This window comes from Oncorhynchus keta, chromosome 14 (assembly GCF_023373465.1).
Source record: "Oncorhynchus keta strain PuntledgeMale-10-30-2019 chromosome 14, Oket_V2, whole genome shotgun sequence".
NCBI lineage: Eukaryota > Metazoa > Chordata > Actinopteri > Salmoniformes > Salmonidae > Oncorhynchus > Oncorhynchus keta.
The window spans coordinates 44878040-44901348 of NC_068434.1; the positions used below are offsets into that span (position 1 = coordinate 44878040).

The 23309-nt window shown below is 41.7% G+C and overlaps 1 protein-coding gene across 1 annotated transcript in view; it reads right to left on the reverse strand.

The window, feature by feature from the left end:
* ipo11 (importin 11) overlaps positions 1–23309 on the reverse strand; it is a 234524-nt gene that overhangs the window by 170880 nt on the left and 40335 nt on the right. The window contains exons 6-8 of the mRNA XM_035786216.2: positions 7630–7762; positions 7427–7485; positions 1125–1173 (exon numbers count right to left, since the gene is read on the reverse strand). Of these exons, the coding sequence (XP_035642109.1) occupies positions 1125–1173; positions 7427–7485; positions 7630–7762 (241 nt within the window). The remainder of the gene's footprint in view (positions 1–1124; positions 1174–7426; positions 7486–7629; positions 7763–23309) is intronic.

Genomic DNA, 23309 nt, shown 5'->3' on the forward strand with positions numbered 1-23309 from the left:
ACAGGAAGCAATGGTCCTATTCCCTAGCCTCGCAAAGCCGCTGATCCCTCAATATCAGTCTGTTAAGGTTGCGAAGGCCTGAGCCCTGCCTTTTTTTTAATCGCCATTGCGTCAGACCAATCAGCTTCCTCTGATGAACTATGCCGGTGGTTTGGTTACTGACAGGCAGGAGACAACAAGACAACAACACATGTAAAGTCATACTTAGGTGGTGATGGCTAAATATAAAGCTTTACATGACAGTCTGAGGTTACTGTATCAAGACAATCTCTGTATTGAATTATATGCAGTGGCATAATATCCATCGCTACGGTTTGGCAAAATCATTAGGCGCAAATTCATTAGATATACCCTGGCTGATGTTAGGCTACTATATTGCTGTTAGTCTCTCGTTGACATCGATATATTGCGCTTCTTTTGGCTCATATTGCCTAAGCCTATTGTCCTGGTGTTCGATATGCCTTTCTCTTGAACGACGGCAAGTTCTACTTCCAAAAGATGCAGTGCTGCGGCTTCTATTTTCTGATTGGTTGAAGGTGATCCAATCACTTTCGAGTTTGTTTTGGGGAAAGCCTAATCTGCCCAAACAACTTGAATGGAATCCCTTCCAGACTGATAGTGTAGCGGTAATCAGTCCGGTAATTACGAGGCTACCTGTTCCCATACCTAAAAACACATCCTTCAGCAGACGGTGACACCTGTAATAACATGGAATATCCAGACAGCTGACCTCAGCGGAAGGATCATGCACAGGAAAAGGAGAGAGAAAATAGAGGATGGTGCAACTCAATGGACATGCTTCTTTATCTACCCTTATCTTGCAGGGAGACTGATATTTCTCCTGGCTCAGAGCGCCTACGAGCTTCCGCTGTCGGACAGCCCAAAATATCAACGGGCCCAATACACCCGACCTCCGCTGACCCTCTGCAATAAGGACATATTGTGTGTGATAATAGGGACAGATACCAGTAATTACATTTCTAACACACCATCTGAAGCACTGAGACTTACCCCTATGTGTGTGGTGTGTGGGTGCTAGGTGTGTGGCGTGTGTGTGTGTCATTAGATCATTGTATAATTAGAAAGTTAATAAATATTTAGGAAAAAATGTTCAGGATACTTACTGCATTCTAGGAACTGTTTCAGTCTCTCAAAAACTGCATTGAGGAAGCCCTGGTGAGAGAGAAAAGAGGGGCAGAGGAGGGAAGCGAGAAGAATGAGAGGGGGTACAGGGTTTGTTCAAACTCGGTGGAATCTTGGTGGTCGCATCACTGTTTTATCACATAATTAGGAGAGGCAGTCACACAACTGAACACATGAGTCATCATACACGTTACAGACACACACACTGACTCAGTGTGCCTGGCAAGCCTTTGCGACATGTCACTGACAGTTCATAATCTGCCCAAACTGGAAAACACAGAGCCTTCTCACTGGGCACAAACTGGTTAAGTCAACATTGATTCCACACAATTTTTAAAAAAAAAATGCAACGTGATGACATTGAATCAATGTGGAAAACTGATTGGACTTGCAAAAAGGAATTACGTGAATGTTTTATCACCCAACTTCTAAACCTATATTTCATGACACCGTTAATCCTTTAATTAATAGCCTATGGCAGAGGACCTCAGAGCTTCAGCACGGAAATCAACTAGAGGTACGAAATCCAAAACATGGGGATGATACCCTATAAGGCTACACAACAGTAACAACCTAAAGTAGGCTCCGTTAAGACAAAGACTATTATCCCCATGGGGACACGCAGGTTGCTGCTCTGTGCATACATAAAACAACAATCAAAACAAAGACAAGTACATATACAGACAAATACAGGTATAAAAAGCAGTTCATAAGCGATCATTGTGGAAATGAGCTAGTAAAGCTAGCAGGACCCTTTCACAGCGTTGTAAACTCTTCCACTATCCAGTCACATCTATAGGCTTTTCAGCCTGACCTGCCTCCAGCTACAGTGTCACAACGGAAACACAATTACACAGGGCAAAGCGCTATGGTGTGTCCCCTTTGTTATCAAACTGTCACCAATAAGATTTATTTGCAAATATATTCTGCAGTATGCGGGAGAGCTACTGTAACTTTGGGGCAGAAAGAACATTTTCCTTCACTTTGCCAAGGTGGGGCGGATGACTTCCTACAAAACCAGTCACATTATTACCAGTCCTTAGGCTGTGTGAGCAGGTAACAACAAACTATAGAGGGAGAGAAAGCACGGCAGAGAAAGAAAGAGCTGTGTAAAACCGGGATGCAGCCTCTCAGGGGCAGGATTTGATAAATACCCAGGATATACAGTGCCTTGGGAAAGTATTCAGACTCCTGGATTTTTCCACATTTTGTTACGTTACAGCCTTCTTCTAAAATGGATCAACATTTTTTTTCAGCAATCTACACACAATATCCCATAGCAAAAACAGTTCTTTTTTTAAATGTTTGAAATTGTAAAAATATATATTTTTTTAAACAGACAAAGCGTATTTATATAAGTATTCAGGCACTTTGCTATGAGACTCCAAACTGAGCTCAGGTGCATCCTGTATCCATTGATCATCTTTGAAATGTTCCTACAATTTGGAGTCTGTGCTAAATTCAATTAATTGGACATGATTTGGGAAGGCACACACGTCTTCATAAAAGTCCCACAGTTGACAGTGCATGTCAGAGCAAAAACCAAGCCATGAAGGAATTGGGTAACAAAACATTTCTGCAGTATTGAAGGTGCCCAAGAATACATTGGCCTTCATCAATCTTAAATAGAAGTTTGGAACCACCAAGACTCCTACTAGAGCTGGCCGCCTGACCAAACGGGGGAGAAGAGCTCTGACAGAGCTCTAGAGTTTGTCTGTGGAGATGGAAGAACATTCCAGAAGGACAACCATCTCTGCAGCACTCCACCAATCAGGCATTTATGGTAAACTGGCCAGGCAGAAGTCATTCCTCAGTACATGATTCAACCACAAAGAACAAGGAGGTTTAGAAATCCCTCGCAAAGAAGGGCACCTAATAGCAGATGGATTTTTTTATTTTTATGTAAAGGTAGACTTTGACTATCCCCTTGAGCACGGTGAAGTTATTACATTTTGGATGGTGTATCAATACACCCAGTCACAACAAAGATACAGGTGTCTTTCCTAACTCAGTTACTGGAGAGGAAGGAGACCGCTCAGGGATTTCACCATGAGACCAATGGTGACAAACAGTCAGAGTTTAACGGCTGTGAAAGGAGAAAACTGAAGATGGATCAACAACATTGTAGTTACTCCAAAATACTAATCCTTTTGACAGAGTGAAAAGAAGGAAGCGTGACCAGAATAAAAAAATATTCCAATTGATGCATCAGTTTGCAACAGGGCACTAAAGTAATACTGCAAATAATGTGGCAAAGCAATTCACTTTTTGTCCTGAATACAAAGTGTTATGTGTTGTATTTGCCCCAAACATAACTGAGTAGCAATTTTTCGCAATTATCAACAACCAACTTGACAGAGCTTGAAGAACTTTGAAAAGGATAATAATGGGCAAATGTTGCACAAGCCACAAGCACTTAGAGTATTACCCATTAAGACTCACAGCTGTAATGGCTGCCAAAGGTACTTCCACAAACTATTCACAGAAATACCTTATTTACTAGGGATGCAGCGTTATGACATTTCTGGCCGATACCAATATCTGATCTTTTCCTTGCCCAAAAATCGATACCGATAACCGACAAACATTTTTAGCAACCTTTTAAGCATTCTAGTACAGCTACGTCTGTGTGTGTTAAGGCACTGCATCTCAGTGCAAGAGGCGTCACTACAGTCCCCGGTTCGAATCCAGGCTGTATCACACCCAGCCATGATTGCGAGTCCCATAGGGCAGTGCACAATTGGCCTAGCGTTGTCCAGGTTTGGCCGGGGTAGGCCGACATTGTAAATAAGAACTTGTTCTTAACTGACTATCGTAGTTAAATAAAAGGTTACACACACCACACCACACAATGACATTAAACTGCACATTTTAAAGTGGCCATTTATTGTCCCCAGCACAAGGTGCCCATGTCTAATGATCATGCAGTTTAATCAGCTTCTTGATATCCCACACCTGTCAGGTGGACAGATTATCTTTGCAGAGGAGAAATGGTCACTAACAGGGATGTGAACATGTTTATATTTTTGTCCGGAGTATATTTATATTCCTGTCTCGGACGTTGTTCATTCTGACATGTCTTAATGTCTTGTTCTTGTGTATTGTTGTTGTTCTATTAGATATTCCTGTTAAGAGCTAGACAAGCGTTTTGCTGCACCTGCGATAACGTAGGCAAAACCTTGATGTGATCATTTATGAAACCGTTGACGGAGGGCAGACTCAAGATAGCCAATTACACTGAAATGACATTAGCTTCCTATTGCATACACAGCTCTGTTTCAGAGGGGTATGAAAGGGTGAGAAAGTGTGCCAAAGTGTGCCAATGATCTATCTGCTCTAAAGTTCGATCAAACTGAAAGAAGATTACCCAACAAAAACATGTCCTCCAAGAAGTCTCTAAATGGAAGCACTTTGGAAACAAGTCAATCGGGACTGTGTGTGTGTGTATGTGTGTGTGCATATGTGTATAAGAATCTCTGCCTCGATCAGTGAATTTCATTATTCATTTGTGAAGGAGTTAAGGCAAGGCACAGCCTGAAAGAACTAATTAAAACCCATTTAAATGAGCTTTCTTTCCCTGTGGAGTCTATAATGAGGCAACCTGTAACAACAGCTTCATCAAACTTCTCACATCTCCACTGTTGTGGGTCTATTAAGCAGCTCTACACATCTGAGAAGGCAATGGGTGGGAGTAATATGGAGAAAATGCCACTGGTTGTGCTTTGGGAAATATAAGCAGGTGATAAGAGATAGGAAGGAGGAGGAGAGGGTGTGTGGATCAAACTACCCCTTGCCAGTCAACTCACGCCTCATCCCTCCCTCCTTCCTTCTCTCCTTGAACTTTTTCCTTTGACATTCGCAGAACAAGAGGTTAGCTTAATAGTCCCCTGGTGTTCCTTAAACACACCACTCAGATATGAAGGATAGGAGAGTTGGAGTCGGAGTTCAAATGACCAGAGTACTCGGAGCAAATGATTCCATTAACTCCAAGCCAGGGGAGCAGCCCTCGGCACACGCACACTTTAATAATTTTATTGGACGATTTACACTAAATTGAATTAACAGTTCCAGGATCTTCATAGCGGGGTCTAGCTGTAAGGAAGACTGCGTTCAGGGCCAAGGTTATTATGGTAAACTAAAATAAACTAAATGAAAAATAATTATGAAAAAGCTAATATAGTAAACTGAAATAAAAAAAATGAACTATACTGAAACTATTATCGTTGACTCCAAAACTATGAATTACATTCAGCTGCGGGGGGTCTAATGAGTTTAAGCTGTTTTTCTAATGGGGGTTTTCAAGCTTCTGAATCTGGCGGGTCACATTGAGATTAACGTTTATAATTTAAAGGTAAACTCAGTGAGATGATGAGCAGCACCGCATATATTGGGCACGTTTGAGTGGTAAGGCTAAAGCAACTAACCGTAGACAAAGGTGGAGGTGTGGAGTCGGGTGGGAGGTGCATCTGCGACAGTTGGACAACAGCAGGGCTCAGATCAACATGGTAGTGTTGCCATTGTTTCTAAAAAATTGTTTTCTTTTTAACATCGAAATAAACATGTATCTAACCCCTATATCACACACTCAAACAACTGAAATCATATTATATTGTGTGTACGTTGTATTATCACTTTGTGAGAGAGCCTCAAAATGTAACATTTATTTGAATACATCCAGTGTACACATAAATCGCGGCAAATTATTTCCCGTTTCAGTCATGTATTTGGTCACGTTAGTGTGGGTTAAATGAAAACACCTTAAGGATTAGTTGACAATAGAGCCTCCCACAATGCAGGCGATGGCTGCAGGATGAAGTAGGTGAAGCATACCTCCATGCCTGCAGCTTGTTGACAAAACTGTCTCTAGAAGCTAACTATGGCAATACCTCGCTTACAAATCAGATGAGGGCCAGCCTACGGAAACTAAGCAAAAGGTGTTATTGCAGTGCAAGGGAGGTTTAGTTCGAAAACGACAATCTATTTTACACAAGACATTTGTATTGTAACGTTATTCTACTAGCAACCTATATTCAGCATGACATTCATGGAGCATTATAATATGATTACGATCCAAAAGTAATGTAAAATGCCCTCACAAATTCTCTATGAAAGCAATATATTTAGACTACTTCACGTATGTCTGGGCTTTCTAGCAGTAGCCAGCCAGCAGCCCTGGGTGGAGCATTGCACCCTGGGAGTTGAAATTCACTCAGAATTGCAGTATGCTGTGTAAAATCCATTGTAGAGAATATTGGAATATAGAAGATTAAAAAATTTGTTTCAAAGTGGGTTTTTCTCCCCATGTAATTCTGGAACTAAACTATTTATTTAATACATTCAAGCTTTAATGAATAATAAATCTTAGGTCATTTGACCCAATATTATGGACAAACATGAGCCAATTAACACTGATATGTATCCAATTACATTTTAAAAACAGTTTAGATGTTCCTATAAATTATTTTGTATGCTCCAAGGTTCTGATAGTTATTTTTTTAAGAGCTTTGCACACCTTGAAAATTATTCAAGCGCTGTCAAGTTTGTTGTTGATCATTGCTAGACAGCCATTTTCAAGTTGCCATAGATTGTCAAGCCAATTTAAGTCAAAGCTGTAATTAGGCCACTCCGGAATATTCAATGTCATCTTGGCATGCAACTCCAGTGTAGATTTGGCCATGTGTTTTTGGTTGTTGTCCGGCTGAAAGGTAAATTTGTGTAACGGTCTGTTGGAAAACAGACCAAACCAGGTTTTACTCTAGGATTTTGCCTGTGTTTAGCTCTATTCTGTTTTTTATAATCAAAAAACTCCCTGGTCCTTGCAGATGACAATTAACTCTGTCAATTAGGTTAGTATTGAGGGGTAACTACAATGTTGTTGATCCATCCTCAGTTTTCTCCTATCACAGACATTACACTCTGTTTAGAAGTCACCATTGGCCTCATGAGCAGCTTCCTTCCTGTCCAGCAACTGAATTAGGAAGGACACCTGTATCATTGTAGTGACTGAGTGTATTGATACACCATCAAAATTGTAATTAATAACTTCACCACGCTCAAATGGATATTCAATGTCTGCTTTTTTACCCATCTACCAATAGATGTCTTTCTTTACGAAGCATTGGAAAACCTCCCTGGCCTTTGTGGTTGAATCAGTGCTTGAAATTCACTCTTCGACTGAGGGGACCTTACAGATAATTGTATGTGTAGAGTACAGAGATTATTATTGTCAAATCCCATCTTTGCTTCTTTCCAGAATAACTTTCTCCTGGTTTTCCACACTCACCATCACTTCCATATTCTGTTGTGGCTCCTGGAATCCATGGACTGTCAGCTTCCGAAGTACTGGGGGGAAAATGTAAACAATGACCTTTAGACACAAGTCAATCAGAACTGTGCGTGTGCGTGTGTGTGTGTGTGTGTGTGTGTGTGTGTGTGTGTGTGTGTGTGTGTGTGTGTGTGTGTGTGTGTGTGAATGATTCCAGCTACCTTTAAGTGACAGTAGAGTCCTCTCCAGTGAGCTGAGGGCATGGGCCTGATCCACGGCTAGGACTTGCTGGAGGAAGCAGTCTGTGTGGTGGCTCCACAGGGAGCAGGCAAAGCTGTAGATGCCCGACGCCAGCTGCAACACACACAAAACTCAATTAAATAAGACTCCTTAACCTGGGTCAATCAATGTGTGTGAGTATGAGAATGTGAGTGTGATCGAGCCACAGGTGCAATTTGGCATTCGAAGGCAGGGTTATTGTTCTCTCCATGAGATTACCCCGGAGCAATAAATTGTGGTTTTCCTAAATTACTTTTTCTTGTAATGGCAACACAGTCTGTCAATTTCTAAACTATTGCTTTGTCATTAATTCTAGAATCATAAGGGACTGACATTGCATATAACTTAACTGTTACTGTGACTTGGCATATTAAACTGCAGAATGAGAATCCTCTGAGGTTGATTGTTGTACAAGAAAAACAATGCCATTAAAAACTAACTTTGTGCGCTCCCTCTTTGGTGAGAAGTGAGAGAAGCTCTGTGAGATGATGGAGCAGAAAAAACAAGACTGTGGAGAAGACAAATGGCTGAATTGGGGAATGAGCCAATGAGATTAAGCAAAGTGACTGAAGTGATTTATCCTCTAACACAGCCAAAGACACTATTGTTATCATTCCAGCACATCTCCACAGAAACCATTCATGATAAATCTCCATGCTAACAACAAATCCCTCCATTTGGCCTGAGGGAGAGAAGAACCCAAAACAGGGCAGGACAACAACAATGACAGTTTTCTAAAGTGCGAAGTTGATGTGAAGTGTCTTTAAATGAAATTGTGATCCAAAATATGCAGCAATTCAAGGCTCCACATCTACAAATGAGATGTCTGACTCATTTGATCTAGTGTTTGTTTGATGGTTATTTTTATTGTGGCTAAGGTTCAAGTGATGACTCGGAGGAGTATTCCATCTTTAAAATGACAGTCTCGGTTCAACACACACACACATTTCAGTCAAAGTAATGTTGATGGGATTTCTTTAATCATCTCTTAATGCAAACCCTAAAGAGCATGAAGGTGACTTCAAAAGAGATGTGACTCGATATATCAAATGTTTACATCCAGTGTGGTTTGATATATACAGTGGCTTCGGAAAGTATTCAGACCACTTGACTTTTTCCATCTTGTTTTAGTAACAGCCATACTCTAAAATAGATTCAATTACATTTTTTTCCTCATCAATCTACACACAATACCACATAATGACAAAGTGAAAAGATATTTTCGCTATCCACCCTGCCAAACTGAGCAATCGGGGGAGAAGGGCCTTGGTCAGGGAGGTGACCAAGAACTCGATGGTCACTGACAGAGCTCCAGAGTTCCTTTCTAGAAGGACAACCATCTCTGCAGTACTCCAACAATTAGGCCTTTATGGTAGAATGTCCAGACGGAAGACACTCCTCAGTAAAAGGCACTTGACAGCCCGCTTGGAGTTTGCCAAATGGTACCTAAAGGACTCTCAGACCATGAGAAACAAGATTATCTGGTCTGATGAAACCAAGACTGAACTCCTTGGCCTGAATGCCAAGTGCCATGTCTGGAGGAAACCCAGTGCCATCCCTACGGTGAAGCATGGTGGTGGCGGCATCATGCTGTTGGGATGTTTTTCAGTGGCAGGGACTGGGATACTAGTCAGGATGTAGGGAAAGATGAAAGGAGCATAGTACAGAGAGATCCTTGATTGAAAACCTGCCGCAGAGCACTCAGGACCTCAGACTGGGGTGAGAGTTCAACTTCCAACAGCCAAGACAACGCAGGAGTGGCTTCGGGACAAGTCTCTGAATGTCCTCGAGTTCCCCAGCATGAGCCCAGCTTGAACCCTATCAAACATCTCTGGAGAGACCTGAAAATAGCTGTACAGCGATGCACCCCATCCAACCTGACAGAGCTTGAGAGGATCTGCAGAAGAATGTGAGAAACTCCCCAAATACAGGTGTGCCAAGCATGTAGCGCCAAACCCAAGCAGACTCGAGGCTGTAATCGGTGCCAAAGGTTATTTAACAAAGTACTGAGTAAAGGATCTGAATACTTATGTAAATGTGAGAGTTTATATTATCTTTAATAAATGTTCAAAAATGTCTAAAAGCCTGTTTTTGCTTTGTCATTATGGGGTATTGATGGGGGGGGGAGAATCCATTTCAGAATAAGGCTGTATCAATACAAAATGTAGAAAAGTCAAGGGGTCTGAATATTTCCAAATGCTCTGTTCAGTGCAGTGGAAAAGTTACTCTCCTTTCTGATTCTCTGTTTTTGCATATTTATATTTTTACTGAATGTTAATCAGATCTTCAACCAAAACCTAATATTAGATAAAGGGAACCTAAGTTTGCAAAAAAAGTATACTTATTTTATTTATTTAATTATCAAAAGTTAACATCCAATTCCCCTGTGTGAAAAAGTAATTGCCTTAAACTCAATAACTGGTTGTGCCACCTTTAACTGCAATGACTGCAGCCAAATGCTTCCTGTCGTTGTTGATCCGTCTCTCACATCGCTGTGGAGGGATTTTGGCACACTCTTGCACGCAGAACTACTTGAACTCAGCCACATTTTTGGGTTTTCAAGAATGAACTGCTCATTTCAAATCCTGCCACAACATCTCAACTGGGAATAGGTCTGGACTTTGACTAGGCCATTCCAAAACATGAAACTCGTTGCTTTATTGGTCAGCTTGAATTTATTGTGTTGCTGTCCTCAAGGGACAATTTAAATGAGACCCTGGTCTCAATGGGTTCCTCTGAATAAATAAAAGTTAACTAAAACCTTCAAAAGAGAGTGAACTGAACACCAAATTAACAAAACATCAAGCACTGCTTTGGTGCCATCAAACTGCATATACATATATAAGGTCTCAATGGTGAAACATAAGAGTAATTTGAATAATTCATTGAAATTGATCGGGAAGGGCCGATTAATTATGGCCGATTTCGAGATTTCAAAACAATCGGAAATCGGTATAGGAATGGTGGGTTAACTGCCTCTTTCAGGGGCAGAACGACAGATTTTCACCTTGTCAGCTCGGGGGATGCAATCTTGCAACCTTACAGGTAACTAGTCCTACGCAATAGACTGCCTGTTACGCGAATGCAGTAAGCCAAGGTAAGGTGCTAGCTAGCATTAAACTTATCTTATAAAAAAACAATCAATCATAATCACTAGTTAACTACATATGGTTGACCTATCAACTCCCGAGATGAGGCTGGTGTAACCAATGTGAAATGGCTAGCTAGTTAGCGCGCGCTAATAGCGCTTCAAAGGTCACTCGCTCTGAGCCTTCTAGTAGTTGTTCCCCTTGCTCTGCATGGGTAACACTGCTTCGATGGTGGCTGTTGTCATTGTGCTATTCCTGGCATGAGTAGCAGGGCGCTGAAATGTTGCGCGATTTTTAACAGAATGTTCGAAAAAGTAGGCGGTAGGATTAACAGGTTAAATAAGCATGCCCCATTCAAGAAATTTAGAACCAGGAACAGATATAGCCCTTGGTTCTCCCCAGACCTGACTGCCCTTAACCAACACAAAAACATCCTATAGCGTTCTTCATTAGCGTCGAACAGCCCCCATGATATGCAGCTTTTCAGGGAAGCTAGAAAACAATTATACGCAGGCAATTAGAAAACCCAAGGCTAGCCTTTTCAAACAGAAATTTGCTTCCTGCAACACAAAATCTGCTGCTGGCCATGCTTTCCACCTGGCTACCCGGTCAACAGCACTGCACCCCCACAGCAACTCGCCCAAGCCTTCCCCATTTCTCCTTCTCCCAAATCCAGTCAGCTGATGTTCTGAAAGAGCTGCAAAATCTGGACCCCTACAAATCAGCCGGGCTAGACAATCTGGACCCTTTCTTTCTAAAAAATTACCTGCCAAAATTGTTGCACCCCCTATTACTAGCCTGTTCAATCTCTCTTTGGTGTCGTCTGAGATTCCCAAATATTGGAAAGCAGCTGCGGTCATCCCCCTCTTCAAAGGGGGGCACTCTATTTACCTAATCATGGGAGCAAACCACACACACACGTCAGAGTTAGTTATAAAAGTCCATCTTTAATTATATGAGCTCTTATCACAATCCTGTGACTCTCAGATAAATTCAGTGTCTCCCAGTGAATCAATGCAACTGAGTTCCTTTTAATAGCAAAGACACACATAGTCAGATGGCATAGAAATAATTCATCGTTCAGCTTTGTCTCCTTTCCCAAACCCCAGAACCATAAACCAATTCCTCCATATCAACAGGCATATATCAAATTGTCATTTATATACAACCCACTCTAAATACAAACTCCTGGACAAACTCACGGAGAGGGGGTGAGGCTATAGGTTAAGATAGAAACAACATAAGAGGGAGCATAGAATGATTCCAGACACTGCAAACCCTCCTTTCCCCACTGGGAAAGGTAGGGAGTAAAAGATATGTTTACACATGATGACACTTTGACCTCTCCCCTCTCAGCGGCCCATGCAACTTAGTCCTGACATAGAACAGATAACTGCCCATGGCCACCACTATAGTACAACAAAATACATTCTTATGAGAAGTAACTTACACACATTTGATGAATATTAAACATCTTACAAATGTTACCAACAAATTCGGATAATTCCACGACACACTCTTGACCCAAACTGCTACAGACCTATATCTATCCTACCCTGCCTTTCTAAGGTCCTCGAAAGCCAAGTCAACAAGGAGATTACCGACCATTTCAAATCTCACCATACACTCTCTGCTATGCAATCTGGTTTCAGAGCTGGTCATGGGTACACCTCAGCCACGCTCAAGGTCATAAACAATATCTTAACCGCCATCGATAAGAAACAATACTGTGCAGCCGTATTCATTGATCTGGCCAAGGCTTTCGACTCTGTCAACCACCACATCATCATCGGCAGACTCAACAGCCTTGGTTTCTCAAATGATTGCCTCGCCTGGTTCACCAACTACTTCTCTGATAGAGTTCAGTGTGTCAAATCTGAGGGTCTGCTGTCCGGACCACTGGCAGTCTCAATGGGGGTGCCACAGGGTTAAATTCTTGGACCGACTCTCTTCTCTGTATACATCAATGATGTCGCTCTTGCTGCTGGTGAGTCTCTGATCCACCTCTATGCAGACGAAACCATTCTGTATACTTCTGGCCCTTCTTTGGACACTGTGTTAACAACCCTCCAGGCAAGGTTCAATGCCATACAACTCTCCTTCCGTGGCCTCCAATTGCTCTTAAATACAAGTAAAACTAAATGCATGCTCTTCAACCGATCAATGCCTGCACCTACCCGCCTGTCCAACATCCCTACTCTGGACGGCTCTGACTTAGAATACGTGGACAACTACAAATACCTAGGTGTCTGGTTAGACTGTAAACTCTCCATCCAGACTCACATCAAACATCCTCTATCCAAAGTTAAATCTAGAATTGCCTTCCTATTTCTCAACAAAGCATCCTTCACTCATGCTGCAAAACATACCCTCGTAAAACTGACCATCTTACCAATCCTTGACTTTGGCGATGTCATTTACAAAATAGCCTCCAATACCCTACTCAACAAATTGAATGCAGTCCATCACAGTGCCATCCGTTTTGTCACCGAAGCTCCATATACTACCCACCACTGCGACCTGTATGCTCTCATTGGCTGGCCCTCGCTTCATACTTGTCGCCAAACCCACTGGCTCCATGTCATTTACAAGACCCTACTAGGTAAAGTCCCCCCTTATCTCAGCTCGCTGGTCACCATAGCATCACCCACCTGTAGCACGCGCTCCAGCAGGTATATCTCTCTGGTCACCCCCAAAACCAATTCTATCTTTGGCCGCCTCTCCTTCCAGTTCTCTGCTGCCAATGACTGGAACGAACTACAAAAATCTCTGAAACTGGAAACACTCATCTCCCTCACTAGCTTTAAGCACCAGCTGTCAGAGCAGCTCACAGATTACTGCACCTGTACATAGCCCACCTATAATTTAGCCCAAACAACTACCTCTTTCCCAACTGTATTTATTTGATTTTATTTATTTTGCTCCTTTGCACCCCATTATTTTTATTTCTACTTTGCACATTCTTCCACTGCAAATATACAATTCCAGTGTTTTACTTGCTATATTGTATTTACTTTGCCACCATGGCCTTTTTTTTGCCTTTACCTCCCTTATCTCACCTCATTTGCTCACATCGTATATAGACTTGTTTCTACCGTATTATTGACTGTATGTTTGTTTTACTCCATGTGTAACTCTGTGTCGTTGTATCTGTCGAACTGCTTTGCTTTATCTTGGCCAGGTCGCAATTGTAAATGAGAACTTCTCAACTTGCCTACCTGGTTAAATAAAGGTGAACACATACACACACATATATATATTGTTGTAATTGTCATTATTACAAATAAATAAATAAAAATCGGCCGATTAATCGGTATCAGCTTTTTTGGTCCGCCAATAATCTGCATCGAGAAATCATTATTGATCGACCTCTAAATTGAGATAATGCCATTTTTCGTTCACCATCGGTAATACGAGTTTGCGATTCCACAGATCAGAGTAATCAGATTTTTTAAAACAACAAAGTATTACATTAATAAGAATGTGGAATGTTTTATTCCCGCTCATCCCTCCATTCCGTTTTCAAGCAACAAGGTATGGAATATCAAAGCCCCAAACAAGGTCCCATCCATCCAGACACTCGTTCATCATGGCGAGTTTGTGTGTGCGTGTTCCTGACTCTCGTTTATCACACCATGCTCAATCCCTCCTACCTGTCAGTCACAAGACGAACAAAAGGGCCTTCAGAGGATCAGAGAGAAAGAGAGTGGCCAGACCGATTGGGAGAGGCATAAGAGAGAGGAGAAAAGATGTATGGAGAAAAAAGAAGAGGAGGAAGAGGTGTATAGAGACAGAAATAGGAGAGAATCGAGGATGGAGAGAGAGGATGACAGAGAGGAGAAGGACATAATGGGTCTCTGTCATCAATGAATTTGAATGAAGGTAGCCCGCCTGTCGAATAATACATGTATTTGATACAAAAGAGGCCTGTTCCTCCTCTCCACTGAAGGCAAGACGCCTCATTATTCAAACACTGGCACAGATAAAAGCTTTTAATACTTTTTAAGGCCGCTTTCCCACCCCCACTCAATCTCATTCCGTCGCTCCCTCTTTCATTCTGCAAAAACACAGACAAACATCTCTTCAACCCAGGGGCCACTAACATACACTACCGTTTCGGTGGTCATTTTGAAATGTCCTCGTTTTTGAAAGAAAAGCATATTTTTTGTCCATTAAAATAACATCATATTGATCAGAAATACAGTATAGACATTGTTAATGTTGTAAATGACTATTGGAGCTCGAAACGGCCAATTATTTATGGAATATCTACATAGGTGTACAGAGGCCCATTATCAGCAACAATCACTCCTGTGTTCCAATGGCACGATGTGTTATCTAATCCAAGTTTACCATTTTAAAAGGCTAATTGATCATTAGAAAACCCTTTTGCAATTATGTTAGCACAGCTGAAAACTACTGTTCTGAATAAAGAAGCAATAAAACTGGCCGCCTTTAGACTAGTTGAGTATCTGAAGCATCAGCATTTGGTTCGATTACAGGCTCAAATTGGCCAGAAATAAATAACTTTCTTCTGAAACTCATCAGTCTATTCTTGTTCTGAGAAATGAAGTCTATTCCATGCAAGAAATTGCCAAGAATCTGAAGATCTCGTACACACTGCTGTGTACTACTCCCTTCACAGGACAGCGCAAACTGGCTCTAACCAGAGTAGAAAGAGAAGTGGGAGGCCCCGGTGTACTACTGAGCAAGAGGACAAGTACATTAGAGTGTCTAGTTTGAGAAACAGATGCCTCACAAGTCCTCAACTGGCAGCTTCATTACATAGTACCCACAATACACCAGTCTCAATGTCAACAGTGAAGAGGCGACTCCGGGATGCTGGCCTTCTATGCAGAGTTGCAAAGAAAAAGCCATATCTCAGATTGGCCAACAAAAAGAAAAGATTAAGATGGGAAAAAGAACAGAGACACTGGACAGAGGAACTCTGCCTAGAAGGCCAGCATCCCGGGGTCGCCTCTTCACTGTTGACGTTGAGACTGGGTTTCTGCAAGTATGTAGATATTCCATTTTATTTTTTCAAATCAGCCGTTTCCAGTTACAATAGTCATTTACAACATTAACAATGTCTATACCATATTTCTGATCAATTTGATGTTATTTTAATTGACAAAAAATAGCTTTGCTTTAAAAAACAAGGACATTTCTAAGTGACCCCAAATTTCTGAACGGTAGTGTATGTATTCAATCACGCCCATCAGCCCGCCCACCCGCCTGCCTGCGAGTAAAAGAGAAAAAAAGAACCATGCTGGAATAAGCTATTCGTCATTGAGAATTTAAGTTTCTGGTGCTTCAATTCCCTGTCACACCGTCAAAGAATTATCCACAAATGCTTATTTGAAAAAGCAAATTTGAGATTGTTGAATGCCAAAGTCATTTAGTCTTAAAATTAAGGTGCCACAAAAACACCCATCACACAGTCAGCACTTTATAGGCTTGATGGAAATGGTGCCAAGGATAAAGAATAAATCCATTTCACTCTAAGTAACCAAAACACTACATGTCCTGTATGCCATTTATTCCTTCATTCCATTCAACCATCCTGATATACAGGCATTTTACAGGCACTGATATTCCCTCCCTATTCTAACATTTACTCCATTAAGATGATTCTTGTAGACAATCCAGGAGTGATTTGGGGTGTCGTGTGCCAGCAATGGCTCTGGGATTAGGACTATAACCCATCAGTCTGTTCTGACACCCATTATAACACAAATGTTATTGAACTACTCTGGACAAGCTGGAACTTAAGATGTATTGAATAACGTTGAAAAATCTCGGTAACATTACCGAAAGCCTCCTCCCTAAATTTGCTTTATTCACAGCTTTAGCACTCTGCCGACCTGGATGTCATAGCTGTGTCTGAATACTGGTTTATGAAGGCCACGAAAAATCCTGAAATTTCCATCCCCTAACTATACATTTTCTGACAAGATATAACTGCCAAAGGGTGCAGAGTTGCAATCTACTGCAGAGATAGCATGCAGAGTTCTGTCATACTATCCAGGTCTGTACCCAAACAATTCGAGTTTACACTTTTAAAAATCCACCTTTCCAGAAACAAGTCTCTCACCGCTGCCGCTTGTTATAGACCCCCAGCCGTGTCCCTCCATATGTGAATTGATTGCCCCCATCTATCGTCAGAGTTTGTACTGTTAGGTGACATGCTTAACACCCCGGCCATCCAACAAACTAAACTAGATGCCCTCAATCTCACACAAATTATCAAGGAGCCTACAAAGTACAACCCTAAATCCGTAACCATCTTAGATATCATCCTGACCAACTTGCCCTCTAAATACACCTCTGCTGTTTTCAACCCGGATCTCAGTGATCACGGCCTCATTGTCTGCGTGCGTAATGGGTCAGAGGTCAAACGACCACTCCTCATCACTACCAAATGCTCACTAAAACACTTCAGCGAGCAGGCCTTTCTAATCGACCTGGCCCGGGTTTCCTGGAAGGATATTAACCCCATCCCGTCAGTAAAGGATGGCTGGTTGCTCTTTAAAAGTGCTTTACTCACAATCTTAAATAAGCATGCCCCATTCTAAAAAAGTAAAACTAAGAACAGATATAGTCCTTGGTTCACCCCAGACTTGACTGCCCTTGACCAGCACAAACACATCCTGTGGCGTTCTGCATAAGCATCGAATAGCCACCTCGATATGCAACTTTTCAGGGAAGTCAGGAACCAATATACACAGGCAGTTAGGAAAGCAAAGGCTAGCTTTTTCAAACAGAATTTTTCATCCTGCAGCACAAACTCCAAAAAGTTCCGGAACACTGTAAAGTCCATGGAGAATAACAGCACCTCCTCCCAGCTGCCCATTGCACTGAGGGTAGGAAACACTGTCACCACCGATAAATCTACGATAATCGATCATTTCAATAAGCATTTTTCTACGGCTGGCCATGCTTTCCACTTGGCTACCCCTACCCCGGCCAACAGCTCAGCACCCCCTGCATCAACTTGCCCAAGCCTCCCCATTCACCCAAATTCAGACAGTTGATGTAATGAAAGAGCTGCAAAATCTGGATCCCCACAAATCAGCTGGGCTAGACAATCTGGAACCTCTCTTTCTAAAATTATCCACCGAAATTGTTGCAACCCCTATTACTAGCCTGTTCACCCTCTCTTTCGTATCATCTGAGAAACCCTAAGATTGGAAAGATGCCGCGGTCATCCCCCTCTTCAAACGGGGAGACACTCTAGACCCAAACTGTTACAGACTTATATCTATCCTTCCCTAAAGTCTTTGAAAGTCAAGTTAATTAACAAACAAAACATCAACCATTTCGAATCCCACCGAACCTTCTCCACTATGCAATCTGATTTCCAAGCTGGTTATGGGTGCACCCCAGCCACACTCAAGGTCCTAAATGATACCATAACCGCCATGGATAAAAGACAGTACTGTGAAGCCGTCTTCATCGACCTGGCCAAGGCTTTTGACTCTGTCAATCACCGCATTCTTATCGGCAGACTCAACCGCCTTGGTTTCTCAAATTACTGCATCGCCTGGATCACCAACTACTTCTCTGATAGAGTTCAGTGTGTCAAATCGGAGGGCCTGTTGTCCGGACCTCTGGCAGTCTCTATGGGGGTGCCACAGGGGTCAATTCTCGGGCCGACTCTTTTCTCTGTATAAATCAATGATGTCACTCTTGCTGCTGGTAATTCTCTGATCCACCTCTACGCAGAGGACACCATTCTGTATACATCTGGCTGTTCTTTAGACACTGTGCTAACAAACTGCCAAACGAGCTTCAATGCCATACAACACTCCTTCTGTGGCCTCCAACTCCTTTTAAATGCAAGTAAAACTAATGCATGCTCTTCAACCGATTGCTGCCCGACTAGCATCACTACTCTGGACGGTTCTGACTTAGAATATGTGGACTACAAACACCTAGGTGTCTGGTTAGACTGTAAACTCTCCTTCCAGACTCACATTAAGCATCTCCAATCTAAAATTAAATCTACAATCGGCTTCCTATTTCACAACAAAGCCTTCTTCACTCATGTTGCCAAACATACCCTCATTAAACGGACTACCCTTCCGATCCTCGACTTCGGCAATGTCATTTAAAAGATAGACTACATCCAGTTTGCTGAGTAGAGTGTTGGAGGCTATCACAGTGCCATCTGTTTTGTTACCAAAGCCCCATATACTACCCAACCCTGCGACCAGTATGCTCTCGTTGGCTGGCCCTCACCACATAAGCCCTGCCTCGTTCTGAATAAGGGGATAGCCAGTCAAGAAACCCAGGGATGGACTATTAAGCCTGACATGGAAGGTAATGAGCACATGGAAAAGTGGCATAATAAAAGTATCTAATCCACTCATGAGGGACCTGGAGAGGAGCTGTATAAATAATAAATCCAATCCGTTATTAATATTATGTGAAACCACAGGGGTCTTATATAAGACTGTTTGATATAAACCAATAAAGCAGCCTTCATTGGTTGAATTACATATTATAAAACAGTTTGTTCGGATCCTGGATGATGATTGGCTGATAGCAGGGAGTTATACACCTCAATCCCCAGGTAAAGCTTGTTCATTATCAATTCATATCCAGTGTCCCACAGCCTAGCCAGGCAATTCATATAGTTAATCTTTCCAGGAAAAAAAGTACGTAGACATTATTTCCCCATGCTATATTTCAGCACCACGGAGGGAGTCTCTGCAACTGGGGCCTGCCAAAGATCATCTACAACATTGTCAAGATAGTCGAGTGGCAGCTCTACCAATGGAAATACAAGTCCTCAATGATTGGAGGCATGCGAGAACAGGCAGGACCATTCTAGCAAACGAGAGGGCAGATACGCATGTGCACCGCAGTCGTTTTTTATCAAAGTTCCCAGAATGCCACATGCATACCCTTATATCAGTACGTTTGTAACAGCCGAAAGATTACAAAACTTCAATTCGATCAAATAAACCTCACATAATTCAACACTCTCATAGACCACCATACAAAGCAAAACGCGTCTCACATGGACAGATTTTGGGTGCCTCTTCCTCTCTGGCCGCGCCTAGCTCCACACCAGAGCTCTTAATGAGTGATATACTGTGGAAAGGACTGTGAGCAACAGATAAATATTTGTCAGGAAGAAAAAATCCCACTTAGGATTTCTATTGTTCCCATTAACCTTTTGCCTAGCATTTGGTTTGGAACAGTTGAACTTTGTCTAAACCTTGCTGCCTGCCTATCCGACCTGTGCAACAATGTTGCATTTTATTTTTGCGATCTCGACCATGCGATAGTGAAAAATGAATGTGATGAGACTGGCAGCTTCTCTGAGCCAGGGAAATTATAATTATCAGGATCACTATATTGGATATTTCCCCCAAAAAAGGCAATAGAAAAGGGTGAAAATGCATAGTTTACTGTCATTCCAGCTCCTTGATGTGATTGTGTTAGTTGGCTAGCTAGCAAAGGAGAAGTAGCTAGCTTGCTTGGCAGCCTTTTTTTGCTTAGAATGTCCATGCCAATAGAATGGAAAACCAGCCAGTTTGGCTAGCAAGTTCAGAATATCAGAACTAATATCAGAATATCTGAATTTTTGACTTCCTATGGTGGAAGGAGGAAAAAAATGTACTCAAATAATGTTGATCGAAAACATGTCATTAACCTTTTTTTATATGTGTATATATATATGCAACAGTTTTATCTGAGCAATAAGGCCTTAGACCCAGGAATTATCTTGAATAACACCCTCTTAAGAGCTGTTTCCTCGGCCCTTCGCTTCACTTCAGTAGAGTCCATTAAAGCCTATAAAAGGGCATACAACACTAGTCTGTTTGAGCCTTCTGAACGAGACCCTGGTAGACCTTCTGCTAGGGGCAGGACAATACCAGTATGGCAATGCTCATTCGTATCATGGCAAAGAAAAACACGAAGCGGATTTAACTTCTTTAGGAAAGCAGCCATAATGTTGGAAACAAACATTATGTTATCATCCAGAACAACATATATATTTGTCAAGTTATAATAAATAATATTTTACATACAGCATGTTTTTAAAGGACCAAATAGTTTGGTCTGTATTGTGTTTACATTTTTGCCATGGAAGATTTTTTTGCGAAGCTGGTATCGTCCCGGACCTACTTTCTGCAGTGAGGAAACATTTCGCAAAGGAAATTTACAGTGGTACAGGTACTATGCAGCAGGTAGCCTCGAGATTAGAGCGTTGGGCAAGAATCTGCTTTGAATCCCGAAGTTGAATTAATGTCATTGTGAATCCCAATTGCTCCAGGTGTGCTGGACAATGGTGATCCTGGACGCGACCCCACTCCCTGCGGGTGTCTCAGGGGGAGTTGGGATATGCAAGACAAATATTTCCATTACACACTTGCACTGATGAACACTTGTATACGTGTGTAAAAGGACAAATATATAAGCATCCCCCAAAGTATTATTATATGCTTAACTCTGTGCAGCAGCCCACCCCCCCTACGGTTCCAGAAGCTTCCAGTCCACCAGCCAACTTTTTTTGCATCGTTTTCAAAGCATTAAAAGCCCAAACTCAGCTCAAGTTGGATAATTTTGATATGTATAGGCTATTATTTGTCTAATTCATGTCATTACAATCCATTTTTAATGCATGATATATTCAGAAGCTTAATGGCTCCCATGGTGATAGTAATCTATTGGCCCATTTTCATTCCATTCAAGTCATTCATTTATGAGTCATCTGCAAAGCTTAATATAGCATTTCACCCAGTGTGATATTCTTTATTGGTAAAGAACTACTGGTTCTTTATCAAAACCCCAATTCAAAAGACATGCTAAATGGTAACTCTCAACCCCAATTTCAGCCTTTGTCCAAACCCTTCAATTAATAATACATATTCAAAAATGCGTTCAGATGAGAAGTTGTGGGTGGGGGGAATTGCTCATAAATATTCATTTTGGGGGTGAGTGAACAGTTGAACAGTTGGCAACACTTTCTTACTAAAGCATACTTACCAGAAGTCCACTGTCACGCTCTAATATATACAGCTCTTGACAGTTAGCGCACAGCGGTAAGGCGGCGAGTTCCTTACATCTATTGCCACTTGTGGTGTAAGTCTGAATCCACCACGGGGCACCTCAATCTTTGAACTGTGGACTCGCATTTAACGTGGTAACATGTTGGGAAGAAAAAGAAAACCGACGACTACTACAAGGGCGACCTCTCTCACAGGAATGATTTCACTTTTCAGAATTATAAGTGTGTGGGCACGAGATGATTATTGTAAGTAAATTATAAAAAGTCATTTAAAAAAAGATCTGCCCCACGTGGGATTAGAACTCACAACCATTAAACTATGACCCAACTGTCTTAGCAGACTGCGACACCAAGTCATAGCAGGTAGAAAGAAATTCCAATGAGTTTACATGACACCATTGTCATCTATTTCTTGTCACGATGGATGGAGCTACAAATAAAACCTATAATCCTCATAGCCTAAGTGTGTGTTTTGTTCTTCGTAAAAGCACATTAGAAGTGTATGAAACTGAAAGCAAAAACATTGAATTTGGTCATATGTGGGAATATGGCTTACTGCTTTTAGAATTTTGTGTAACGTCAGTAGTCTACTCAAGGAAGCATGCAAAATATGTTGGCACACTCCACTTAACAAGAACATTGCCAAATAAGGGAACACCTGTCACCTGCTTTTATAGTAAACCTTGAGGAAGTATCACTCAGCACATCTAGAAAAGAGTGTATTTCATACCGAACCCTTACCTTGAGATGATGTAATAGAACCTTCTGAAGGTGCCTTGACATCACGATTTCAATGGGAGGGTTGAACCGCTAGGGGCAAAGAGCACTACACTACTTAAAATACCTAAATATATCCCTTTTGACAAACTATCAAAATGAAGACCAGAATTGACATGTCTCACTACAACTAAGCCTAAAACATCTGATTGTCGAAGATTTTTTTTGTTCATGAAAGTTACTCTGTGATTCCTCTCTCATTCTCTCCTCACTTATGCTCTACTCCCTTTCTCCATCTCTCTCAGTAATATTTCCTCCCTCTATCTCACCCTCCCTCTCTCCCCATTCCTCAGTCATTTTTCTACCAGCAGCCCACGAGGCAGTCATGTGCAGCTGGCAGAGTGCCAGTGTTTACAGGGAGCAGCCAGTGGCCAATTAAACCGAGAGCCAGTTAATGTCCCATCCATCCATGTGTGTCCAGGTTTTCGTTAGTCAGTAATAGTCATCTTGTGGCCGATAAAAAAATTGAAACGTCGATAAACAAAATTGGTGCCACCCAATTGTCCAGGAGATGAAAAAAATCCCATTGCAAAATAATGCTTTGATGGAAACACTTTTGACTGGTCATGCTTATCGATTTGTAGGTTAATTTGCATAAGGCAGGCAACTTGCAATGAGCTGGAGGCAGCATGCATTTGGAAAACATATGCCTAGTTGTTTGAAACCTGGACATTTTACTACATCCTATGAGGCATGCTTTACATTACATTACATTACATTTAAGTCATTTAGC